Source organism: Rhincodon typus, chromosome 6 (assembly GCF_021869965.1).
Source record: "Rhincodon typus isolate 14 chromosome 6, sRhiTyp1.1, whole genome shotgun sequence".
Lineage (NCBI taxonomy): Eukaryota > Metazoa > Chordata > Chondrichthyes > Orectolobiformes > Rhincodontidae > Rhincodon > Rhincodon typus.
The window spans coordinates 22,324,959-22,337,842 of record NC_063337.1 but is presented as its reverse complement, the minus strand read 5'-3'; the positions used below and the strand labels follow the sequence as shown (position 1 = coordinate 22,337,842).

The 12,884-nt window shown below is 39.4% G+C and overlaps 1 protein-coding gene across 1 annotated transcript in view; it reads left to right on the top strand.

The window, feature by feature from the left end:
* LOC109913292 (anosmin-1) overlaps positions 1 to 12,884 on the top strand; it is a 215,278-nt gene that overhangs the window by 178,420 nt on the left and 23,974 nt on the right. Inside the window, exons 7-8 of the mRNA XM_048598054.1 lie at positions 8,165 to 8,370; positions 8,701 to 8,845. Of these exons, the coding sequence (XP_048454011.1) occupies positions 8,165 to 8,370; positions 8,701 to 8,845 (351 nt within the window). The remainder of the gene's footprint in view (positions 1 to 8,164; positions 8,371 to 8,700; positions 8,846 to 12,884) is intronic.

Genomic DNA, 12,884 nt, shown 5'->3' with positions numbered 1-12,884 from the left:
ATTTGATCCCTTTATTTTCTTTATGAACGGCCCTGTTAAACATTAACCTCCAGATTGCAAAAGAAATCCAGGAAGATTGAGAAGCCTGACCCTTTTTAAACGTTTTCAGTTCATGACCTATGAAGATCCAGCAAATATTAGAATTACAATAATGAAACTTGAATGTCAAATATAAATCATTTACAGCTCACAGGAACTAGTTCAGTTTCCTGCAGGTGGGAACTCTTCATAGACACGGAGATGGAAAGGGAGTCTAATTAAAGCCATGAGGGGCAGGGATGTTGGCGAGTATCAGACACCCGATGCAATCATCCCTGAGGATGTCTTAATGAAGGGAGTTTTTGGAAAGACCTGACATTGCACTACAGGGACCCACAATAGCACAGGACAGTCAAAGACTGGCACCCATGGGAGAAAGGAGGGAGAGAGGAGGAGGCCACCCCGTTGTGCAGGAGGGACATTTTTCTGTTTGGCATCGCCTCCCTCTGCCCCAGTTTCTCTCTTTCCTGTTCTCCTGTTCCTCCTCCTCTGAAGAATTGTCCTCTTCCAGGTCCTCACTGTCCTCATAACCCACAACTCTGTGGAGGGCCAGGTTAGTAGGAGTACAATACCACAGCACAATGACTGACATCCTTGCAGGATGGTATTGCCAGGAACTACCCGACTGGTCCAGGGCCTCTGAGTGAGCCTGCGGTATGCCATCAGTTATGAATTTAATGTGTTTTTGACACTTGGTGAAGAGGTCATCTGCCACCCCCTGAGTCATGCACTATAGTGAGATTTCACTAATGAGGACATCTCCTTAACAAGTTGCAGTCTCCTTTGGCACTGATTCTTGGTTGTTTACATATACGTTTGTCTTTGCCTGTAGATTCTGTTCGGGTTTCTGTTCTGCTTCACCTTTCCTTTCCCAGCCACACTCTTCCTAGTGTTCAGGTGAAATCCAAACAGGCTTGCTCACCTCTCCACTGCCCATGATTTGCCAGGAGGCTGCCAACTAACCCAATGGGCAAAGTTCTAACTGCTGTTGCCTTCCCTTCACCTCTCCATGCATAATTCCTGGCATGGTCCTCACCCACCTGCAGCTGGTCTGATTCAGACAGCCACTGAACACTAGCTCCTGCTGGCTGGATTCCAAGAGGTTGCAGAATTGTCCTTTAAAAAAACAACTTTAGATTGGCCTGTTTAGGAGTGCAGGTGGATTAGGAGGCGTGCACTTCCTCTTCACTCTCAGGAAAACTGTGCCTCCTTAAAATGGCAGCAGGATGCATGACAATGCTGCCATTTTTTTCCGGCCTTTCAGGACTTCCAGTCCTGTTGAAGCCCAATTTAGAGCCTGATGTACTGGGTGGAGACATTTTACATGTGTATGACTAATATCTCTGGCTTGTTCAGCATGAAATTCAAGTATGTTTTCAATTCAGCATTACTGCAGAAAAAGATCTCAGAATGTTGAATTTTGTTGGATATCCTCAATCTGCATCTTAAGGCAAATGTAAAATATTACAGTTGTCATCCTAAATGTTAAACTGCAAAGATTTCAGTTATAATAGGTGAACTAATGTTATTTTTACGCATTTGTTTCACTTAATCCTTATTAAAATAAACATATTAAAATATTATGTGATGGAATATATAAGCCGCAGTGATAAAAGTCTAAGAAAGAGGCAGTGGCCTTTTCTACTGTAAGCTTTTTGACAGCCTTTTGGAATTAGTACCATTTTGCAATGTAGTTCAACTGGGAACCAAATATAATGTTTCCGAGTTTGATGATGACACAAACCTAGGTAGGATTGTGAGTTGTGAGGAGGATGCAAGGAGGCTTCAGGGTGTGTGGGCAAACACATGGCAGATGCAGTATAGCATGGATAAATGTGAAGTTATACATTTCTTTGTGAAAAACAGAAAGACAGAATAAAGATGAAGTTGCCATTGTCCCAGAGGACCATAGGTGTGATCTCTCATTAGAGTGAGGAGATTTGTGATGGTTTAACCTGAGGATCACCACACCGAAGACAAGAGGAGAGATTGAGAAGGCGCATCCTTTCTGGTAACCTCAGACGGTGTGGGAATTGAACCCGTATTATTGGCATCACTCTGTTTGAACAAACTGGCTGTCCAGCCAAGTGAATTAACTGATCTTCGTGAAAGGCACGGTATTACTTAAATGGTGATATGTTGGGAAATGTTGATGCACAAAGGGATCTGGTTGACCTTGTACTCCAGTCAATGAGAGTAGACAGGTGCAGCAAGCAATTAGGAAGGCAAATGGTGTTTTAATCACCATCCCCTAGAAAGGATATATTTGCCATGGAGGAAGTGCAATAAAAGCTGACTAGGCTGATAAAGGGGACTGTCATATGAGAAGAGATTGGTTCGAGTGGGCCTGTAGTCATGAGACTTTAGACGAATAAGAGGGGATCTTATTGAAATGTATAAATTTCTAACAGGGCTGGACAGACTAGATGCAGGGAGGATATTTCTTCTGGGTTGGGAAGTCTAGAACCAGGATCACCATCACAGGATATGGAATCGGCCATTTAGGACTGAGAAGAGGAAACATTTCTTTACTAAGATGGTGGCACAGTAGACTGTGGAGGCTGGATTACTGTGCATATTCAAGAAACTTTTTTATGTTTTAAAGGCATCAAAGTGTGTGGTGAGAAAGTGGGAATATGGCATTAAGAAAGAGGTCAGTCAAGATCATATTGAATAATGGAGCAGGATCAAAGGGCTGAATGGCCTAATCCTGCCCTTAGTGTCTATGTTTCTTTGTTTCTATGTATGAGATACAGTAGATGGCACTGGTCACTTCCATTCCTTAAAGGTTTCAAGGGCACAGTAATTGCAATCTCTTATTCAAATTTTAGAAAACATCCATCTTGCAAGGATGAGCTTTCTCTGTATACTATGTGTAACTAAATTGAAGTAAGAGCTAGAAGGCTATAAGGTGAGTTGTGGAGAAACTTTTTCACCCAGAGGGTGCTGAGAGTCTTGAAATCACTACCTGAAAAGGGGATTGAGTCAGCAATTCTTGTAACATATAATTAGAATTTACATGATCACTTGCATTGCCATAGCCTCCGGGACTATGGAGCAAGAGTTGGAAAATGAGATTAGTGTAGTCAGATTTTTGTTGACTGCTGCAAACATGATGGATCAAATCGTCTCCTTCTGTACTGTAAATGTCTATGAGTTTATTGCTAGCTAGTTTATCAAGAACACTTATGACTCCAAATGGTGCAGAGAAGAAATTCTCTCTCACCTTGCAAGTCAGACTTCCTATGAATACTATATCTGCAAACCTGCTCATGTTTAGATTCATAGAGTCTGCAGCATAGTGAAAGGCCCTTTGGCCCATTGTGTCTGTACCAATCAAAAACTACCACCTAACTATTTTAATCCCATTTTTCAGCACATGGCTCAAAGCCTCATATGCCTTGACATTGCAAGTGCACATCTGAATAGTTCTTAAATGTTATAAGGATGTCTGCATCTACACCTTTACAGGCAGTGATTCCACCACCCTCTGGGTAAATACATTTTCCTCATATCTCTCCTAAACCTCCTGCCCCCAACCTAAATATGTTCTTTCATTATTCTTTTTCTTTTAACTCCTAAGACTTTGTTAGATATTTCTCCAGGTCGAAGCTTTCCAAATGCCCATTACCCAAAATATGAAAAGAACTCAACTATTTGAAAACTTCCTTGATGCTTTTGTCCTAACTAATATGTCACCTAAATTGCTTTTTTTATTTCTGTTCTTGAAAGATAAAGAGCCCAACAGAATATTAGCAATAATTAAAATTTACAGCTGGGAGGAGGCAGCTTATTTAATAAAAAGAAATAAGTAGAAATAAAAAAACTTGACATCGGTGACAGTGTAATACCCACTGAATGGTCAAGACTGTGTCAAGCTTCAAATTCATTGCACTCGATGTTAATAGAAGTCCCATCATCTTCACAACTGAGGGGGTCAGTTTACAGGGAAAATTTGGTTAAACCATAAAAAATGTGAAACATATTCTCAATCCAATGTGTACTCAATGAGTATCCCATCTAGTGATTACCAAGCAGATGAAAGATAATCGGAGATATGCTGGAATGTAGAGTTAATCAGATCAGCCAAGATCTTATCGAATAGCAGAATAGGCACAAAGGGTTGAATGGCCTCCTCTTGTTCCTTATTTGTATGTTCATATTGTTGTGAGGCAGAAAACTTAATTAACATATTAATTGCCTGTTGACCACATCTTGCTCTCAGGGAAAAGCTCCCAAGGATCACTGGCTTCGGTCTCCTGCCCTGATAGGTTGGTTGGTTGCCGGCCTGGAATATCAGTTTAATGAATGGAAAATTGGTAATGTTTAACACCTTGGCACTAAAGACGAGTTTTAAATGTACAGTTAAAGATACAACCTTCTGATTGATATCAAGAACTGAGTGAATGGTATGGTATCTGCTTCTACATATCTTTATCTCAATACCATATCCACACTTTAAGAGTATCCTTAAGAGTAATCAATGTAAGTGGCTCTAAGGATAAATAAGAACATAAAATTTAAGAGCTAAAATAGTCCATTCAGCCCATTGAGCCTGCTCCACCATTAAATGAGATCATGGCTGATCTGATCATCCTCAACTCATTTTCTGTTTTTTCTTTTTAATTTTTGATCCCATACTGATTAAAAATCTGTCTATCTTAGCCTTGCATATACTTAATGACCCAGTCTTGTCAGCTGACTGCAGTCATGAATTCCACAGATTTAATATTTCTGAGAAAATAAATTATTCCTCATTCCTCCTTGTTAAAATTGCAACCCTTTACTCTGACATTATGCCCTCTAGTCGTTGTCTCTTCCACAAGGGGAAAACCACCTCTCCCTCCACCCTGCCAAGTCCCCTAAGAATCTAGTGTGTTTTAATAAAATTGCCTCTCATTCTTCTAAATTCCAAGGAGTACAAGCCCAATATTTCCTCTTATGACGATGCTCCATCCCCAGAATGAGTCTAGAGAATGTTCCCTGGACTGCCTCAATATAGTAATGTGTTTAATACAACAATAATCTTCCTTTGTTCTCCCTGATTATCAGTATAATCAGTGAGAATTTCTTTTTCACAGAAAAAGGTATAAGTTAAGCAGTTTTAAAAATCTATTTTCATAAAGCATTCTGTTTGATAGAAAATGTCAGAGTTTGCATCAGTGGAGCTCTGGCCTACTAATTGCATCTCGAAGGTTTGGGAAGATGTGTGGCGGAAGAACTGATAAATAACTTAGCTGAGGTGCCTCTGTAAAGCACCACAGTTACATGTAATGAGAGTAGAAAGAGAGAGAGAGACATACAAGATTTAACCTTCTTACTGGGCAGACCTTTCATTTATATATTATATATATTATATAATATATATATTCTTCTGACAGTGGGTGTTAAGCTTTTGGTCCCAAAATCTTTTAAAATCTTGATTTCATCTGGTGTTTTCAGATTTTCTTTTAAAGTTTTCTTTGCCTTTTACAAAAGTGCAGTATTCTTAAAAGCAACAACCATTCTGAGCCCTGTTTGTGAGGCCTTGTGTACAAAGCTATTGGATGAAACGTCAGAATGAGATTTGTGGCACATTAACGGGAAATGGTCTCAATTATTTGTTTAAACTTCAGAATATTGGACAAAGAAAAAATCAAATGATAACCTAATTTGTTTATGTTACATTAGTTGTCCTAAGGGTTGCTCAGATAGACTTGTCAGAGACATGTATGAGTTTTGGGTGTGTTATTATAATCTGAATAATTATTTCTTCCTGTTCTAAAATTTCACTAATTACTCTCCTGATGACAACAAGAAGTCTTTAAAATGGAGAGCCTTGATATTATCCATCACTTATGATAGTCCTGAATTATGAGCTGTAAACAACTATGGATGTTGGCTTTTACAAATGGCCACCAGAGTCCATGTGTTGAGACATGGAAGTTCATCAAAGTTATTATTCGCTGAAATCCAGAGTTCCGTTTATCTAATTTTTAATAACTGGTTAATGCCCTGGATCATTGAAAGAATATTTCTCTCAAGAATAGCAGACTTTACATGCAAAATGCAGTGTTTTACGTGGCTGACTTCTGATGTGACTGTAATTTTAGATAGCATATGAAATTAAGTGACACAGAAATATGTTTCCCAACCAAGATATGGACAAACAGTTCTTAAGCCAGGGCTTCCCAAACTGGATTTCCAAAATGGTTGTGATGACTCCATTTTAACGTCTGACAATTGGTACAGTCCCAGAGTCAAAATTGGGAGCTGGAGATGGGGTGATATTGAGGCAGTGAAATGGAGGCAAATTCCAACAACCGTGCATGTGTATTTAAAGAAAACCATTTGCAGGCTTAAAGATTGGATCTCAGAGCTTAAAAAACGTATGCGTGTTAAAGGTACTGCAGAGTTGATGTCAGAACTGAAACTTCTGAGACACACCTCCACAGGTGCCATTGATCTCCCCCGATCTGGTGATCCCAATTGCTCACCCCAGATCTGCAGTTTGGCAACCCCAGCCACAGACATTGTTGCCCAATCCACTGTAGTTGGTAAAATAATGTACCAAAAGAAGGCAAACAGCTTATATAATTTCAGACCCCTTCAAAGTTAGCAGGACTTTAACTGAGTGTTCGACTCAGATGGTCAGAATTCAGAAAGAAAATTTTGGTCTGGGTGATCGTCTAAGAATGACATTCTGTTGTAAGAGATCATTCTCTTTTAATAAAAAGGCAATCCAGAAAAGAATGATATATATCTTACACATTTTCTTCACTTGATTTCTTGGTATTAAATTCACAAGATAATTAAGTTAATCCTATTTTTTGTCCTCTGCATTGGGCAGGTTTTCAGACTCTGAAGCTGTGAGTTCAAACCCAATCCAGTACTATAAAAACCCTACGTATCTATGGATCAAAGTTCCCTATTATCTACTGATCCATGCCCTGAAATTTGCCAGAATTCCTCCAGGAAAATGGTGAAGTGTGCAGTGCCATTGTCTGATTGTCTTACAATGGGGGAGCAGGAGACAAAGACAGAGGCAGACACTCCCTAATCCAGGAGGTCCGGCTGTAAGGGATCCTCATATAGCAGTTAGTATTCAAGGAGATTGGCAGCCAAGTTCTCTACAAAATGTTATTTCAGCCTCAATTTCCAAATCAGATTTTCTGTCAAGGCAGCAGCCTTGATACCAACCACATTAGCCTCCTTGACCTTGCAGCTGAGAGGCATGTGACTACAGATTTAGTTGCGTGAGAAGGCAGGGCCTGGACAAGCCCCTTCAGTAATGAGTAGTGGAATGGTATAGTTTTATTTAACACAGAGCCAAAGACAACAGAGCTACAGCTGAAGAAGTGCTTGTGCTTTCCAATGAGAAGTTTTGCTATTGACCCAAAAATCCTCAGCAGGATGATTACTGGAAGGCTCTGGCAAGTATGAGCGTAGCCTTACTAATAAAGCAAAGGTCGCTGTGATCCATTAAGAGGTGCTGTTTTATGGAAAGTATGACGGTACAATTTTAAGGCAGTGTAAAAGATTGACACTCCAACTGACTATACTTTCATTCACCTGGAATGCCTGGAGTATTCAAAGTTTAAAGTCAAAAGGTTGCCTCAAAGAGGACAGAACACAAGTTCTGCTCTTCAGATAGAATGTAAGCTAAGCTAAAAAGATATTAAAAGAAGAATTTTGCAACTTCATACTCTAGGAGGAGTCTAGCATGCCATGGCATGGGTTGGAAATTCAGCTGTTGACCATACACTCTCTTCCAGCTGTTTGTCAGCAGAAGAGCTACGTTGGAAATCACCCCTTTAAGTGACAATTATATGTGTGTTTTATAGACTTCTCCATTTCAAAGCAATTTATTTTCATGTATTGGGTGAGAGACAAATCAATAACGATAGAGAAAGGATAAAACATGCAAAAACCTTAAGGCTATAATTAAATTTTGATTTGTGCGCATTTTAAGAATTATTGGTACTTCCCAAGACATCTAGAATATTGTACTTCTGAAGCAGAACAAGTGTTAAACACTTGAACTCACATTTCTAAGTGCATTCTGGTTGTAGTAGAGGCTAACAATTGTATACAGCAAGGTGTTAAATCTTCACCTTTCACTGATTTACTCTTTGTGTGGTTTCAGATCCTTCAGCCCCACCTGCACCATCCAATGTGAGAGTCAGTAACTTTACTGCAAATAGTGATGGCACTGTCACCACAAGGATCGTCTGGGACATGTTGGAAGAGCCTGATATTCCTGTCCACCATTACAAAGTGTTCTGGAGTTGGACTGTTAATGCAAAGTCAGGAGTGCCAGCCAAAAAGAAAAGAAGGAAAACCATAAATGGGGTGAGTGTGGTCAGCAACTTTAAAACAAAAGGAAATAGCATAAGACAGAAGTGCTTTGTGTGGTCATGCCTTTCCCACACGGTGAAACATTAATATAGTACAACACGGCATATTTGTGTGCATCCACTTGACAATTTACGATGATTATATGCCATTTTATTTGGCAAACAAAGGCTATATTTGGAGGGTGGTTCAATAAAACACAGGAATTCTGTTTTCAAGGACCATATTTGAATGTTTTGTCTCCATTCAATGTTGGAAGCATAAATTGAATGTTTGTAATCAGACTATGTACTGTATGATATCAAGAGTATTTTATACTCCTCGCAGTCTCAAAACCATGTGGTCCTGGAAGGTCTCCAGCCTAACAGCAGCTATTTAGTGGACCTGCAAGCTGTAACCTACTGGGGTCAAGTGCGTCTAAAAGGTGCCAAAGTCTCTCTGTATTTTGGCACACCTCGAATACCCAATACAAGTAAGGGATCATTTTCTTTGCTGATTATGGTAGTGTTAATAGCTGTGGTAATGCTATGTTGCTAAAATAGCCTAGGATTGTGATTTAATGCTCATTGTGCTGAGATTTTAATTTAAAAGAAAATATTTTACAACCTACACCTGGAAATCATTGTGGGTGATGTTAGACTTGATGCAGCCCTATCAAACCCCATTATTTTAGCAGAGGCACCATCCCAACCAAAATGAATGGGTCAAAACAGATAAGAAAGTAATTTTGTTCTGCCTCATAAAACATTTCACATTGTAACATTTTTACCAGCAGTTTCAGCTGTTTAGTTTCTATTGTCAAAGTGTGTGAAATAAACTGGTACTTACTGAGCGGTCAGTACAGTAGTGAACAACTAATCCATCAAATTACCCTCCCCCATATAAGATCCACTGCAATTCCTGCTGTCAGTTCATTATTCTTTTTTTTGTAGGAGAAGATATCATGTATTAGAGATTTGAGTATTGCTGAAAAATGCACAGTTTGTCAAAGTTTTTTTGACTTGCCCTCAACAGAACAATTTGCATGAATTGATTTGCCAAACTGTCAGGGCTCACTTCTCATGTAAAATAAATGTTGTTTTCCCTTTACTTTGGTATTTCTTGCAAGTTATCCTGATGAGTGCAAAGTGAAAAACTTGGACAATCTATATATTTTTTCATCAGTACTCAATGTTCCTTGAAACCTCTATTTGCCGCTCCCCTTTGTATACTGTCCATGTAATTATATGAGCCGCAATCTTGATTGAACTGTACGTTCAGGTGGGAGTTGGAGGAATTACACAAGTTACCTGATTGACAGGCTAATTAGCAGTGGAGTGGGAAAGCCTAATGAAGGAGGATGCAGTGGGGAGAGATCACAGACAGTGACAGCAGTGAGATGGTGGTTGTGGGGTCATGATGATAGTATGGGGGAGCGATTTGCTGGACAAGTTCACATAGCAGGCACTGAAGAGTGTATGGAGAGTGTTTGCAGATTAGCTGGTTAGGCCTAGAGGAAATACCCCTGCTTTTCCTTGTTAACAAACAGTGCTATTAAAACACTTGCCTAATGGATCTAGGTAACCCCACCTTATGTCCACTGAGATTCTCAAGACCCAGTAAAACCAAACAATATTAGTGAAGCATGTCAACACAGATGGATGTGGCCTCCTTAAAAGTGTCTGGTGGCCAGCCCACCACTGACAGTGAATCGGTCACTTCCAAAATCTACCTGCATTTAAACTGGCTAGAGTCACTTTGGAGTTGGAATCATAATTGTTAACATTTTGATGTCTGACCTGAAGTTAAAAATACCCCACAGTATTTACAGCATAGTACTAGCCATTCAACCAAACAGGTTTATGCTATTGTTTGTGCTCCAAATAAACCTGCTGTCACCTTATTTCATGCAACTCTGCCATTATATCCTTCTATTCCTGTTCTCCTCATGCACTTATCAATTTCTTCTCAAATATATTTACGCTATTGGAAGACCGTGTAAGAATGTAATAATATTCCCAGAAAAAATTGCAATTTTCCAGAGAAATGTGGATCTGCAATTCTGAGAGTCTCTGGTGGTCAGTGGCTTTATAGTGGAGTATATTACAGATGATGGGAGAACAACATCTATCCTATCAATGACTGTCATTGTGAAAAGTGCCCTTTTTGTCTCTTCCTTCAAATCTTTGCCTCTAGATTTCCTCTGTGACTTTTGTTGTCCTGTCTTCGTTTGCTTTGCCACCATTTTCCACCATTTCACATTTGTTTCTTATAATATTTGTTTGCCTTTTTTCTTACCTTTTGTCTACATTTCTCTCATATTTGTCGTGGCCACAACAAGAGATGAGGAAGGCAGCAGAATTGGAAGTCAGTTTGGCAACAGAGATGAGTGGGAGTGATTTTGGACTGGCACTCAGGGAGAGGCGTGAATGTCAGGGTTTGAGTAGACAGGCACAGAGAGGCTTTGCAGTCAAGTTGAGGGGCAGGTATGATTGCAGTCAAGTGGGTAGATAGAGTAAGATTTCTGTACTTTTGTACATATTTTGCTGTTACTATCTACAATAGCCTCCAGTTTGTTGCATGTCACACGGCCACTACCGTATATCTTAATACATGATAAACAAAAACAAATCTTACATAATTTTGTTCAGATTTCAGATTAGATGGAAATGTGTGAGAAATAAAAAGACTGACAAAAACAAGAACCTTCAACATTCATTCCATTATGTCATAAAACATATTGACTGACTGTAGAATTTCTTTACTTTTGTATTAAATCACATAGAACAGATATTAAATGACTTCATAATCTTCCACAAGTGAGATCAGAGAGTAAGCAAAACTCTTAACTTTTCAGACAAAATTATAATAGTATCACCTTTGACTACAGCAACAATGAATTCTCTTGTCCTCTTAATTCTTCAAGATCTCACTATACACCTGGTTTCCCATATTTCTTACATGTTGTCACATTTTGTGTCTTTTAAAGATGGGACTCCTTTCAGAGTAATATTTTATCATCCCATCTTTCAAGTGCTACTGTTAGAATGTAAGCAAAAAGATAAGCCAGCAAGAAACCTGATTATAGTTCACTAAATGTAATTTAATTTTCAATACAGGCTACTGATTAACTGGGAAGTGCTGTATTCTTCAGAGTGTATCATGAGAGGAGAGTAGAACTATAAACCCCACACAGTGACTTTTTTTAGTCCCACAACAAAGGTGATAGTTGTCAAATACAATGAACTGACTTCATCTGACTGATGAGCTTCTAAGAGTGTAGAGAGTCAAAAAGTAACTATAACTAAAACCAATAAAGTACTGTCAAATTTACAAAAGCCTTTAGCTTTAAGTTCAATAACTTACTCTGAGTCAACATGCTAATCCATAAGGCAATAGATAGTGCTTTTCAAAACATTTAGTATATGTGTAACATAATGCAAAGTTGCCCCACTTTTCAGAAACAGATTGGAGACAAATTTAAATATCAAATTTGAGTTATTTGTATCTTGATTGATAGTGATGTTAAGCACAAATCTGCAATTCATAGAGCAAAAACATAAATTTCACTTAGTGGCCAAATGCACAGTTTAATGTTGTGTAAAGATGCATTTTTATATTCACCATTTTTGGACAGATTTAGTCAAAATTTCAACTTACACCATATCTAAATTTTAATGGTTTTTTTATTAATTGTGAGGCACAAAAGGACACAAACGCCTCCAGGTTTGCTACTATTTTACAAAGAGCAGTGTAATCTACGCAATAGCAAGGGATCAGAGGAAAGGAGGGAATGGGTGACCACCAGACAGTCCAGAAGGAACAGGCAAATACTCATGAGTCCTCTAGGGTCCCACTCACTAACTGGTTTTCCATTTTGGAAGCTGATGAGCGTGCTAGCAACTCAGAGGAATGCAGTCAGAGCCAAGTTCTGGCATCACAAGCAGTTTGACTGTGCTGGCAGGGAGGAGGAAGAAATGAAGAGCAATAATGATAAGGGATTCTTTAGTCGGGGAGCAGACAGGCATTTCTGTGGTCAAAGACATGATGCCAGGATGGTGTGTTGTCTCCCTGGTGCCATGGTCAGGGATGTCACTGAATGGCTGCAGGGTATCCTGAAAGGGGAGGGTGATAAGTTAGAGGTTGTTGTACAGGTTAATACCAATGATATTGGCAAAGTGAGGAATGAGGTCTTGCATCAAGAATTCAGGGACCTAGTTAGTAGATTAAAAAGCAGGGCCTCAATGGTGGTAATCTCTGGATTGCTCCCAATGCCACGTGCTAGCGAGTTTAGAAATAGGAAAATAGGAGAGATGAATCCTTGGTTCAAGAGTTGGTGCAGGAGGGAGGGTTTAGATTCTTGGATTAATGGGACCATTTCTGGGGAAGGTGGGACATGTACAAGTGGGACTGTCTGCACCTGAACAACATTGGGACCAACATCCTGGCAGGTAGAGGGCTGGATGAACACAGCAGGCCAAGCAGCATCATAGGAGCAGGGAGGCTGACGTTTCGGGCCTAGACCCTTCATG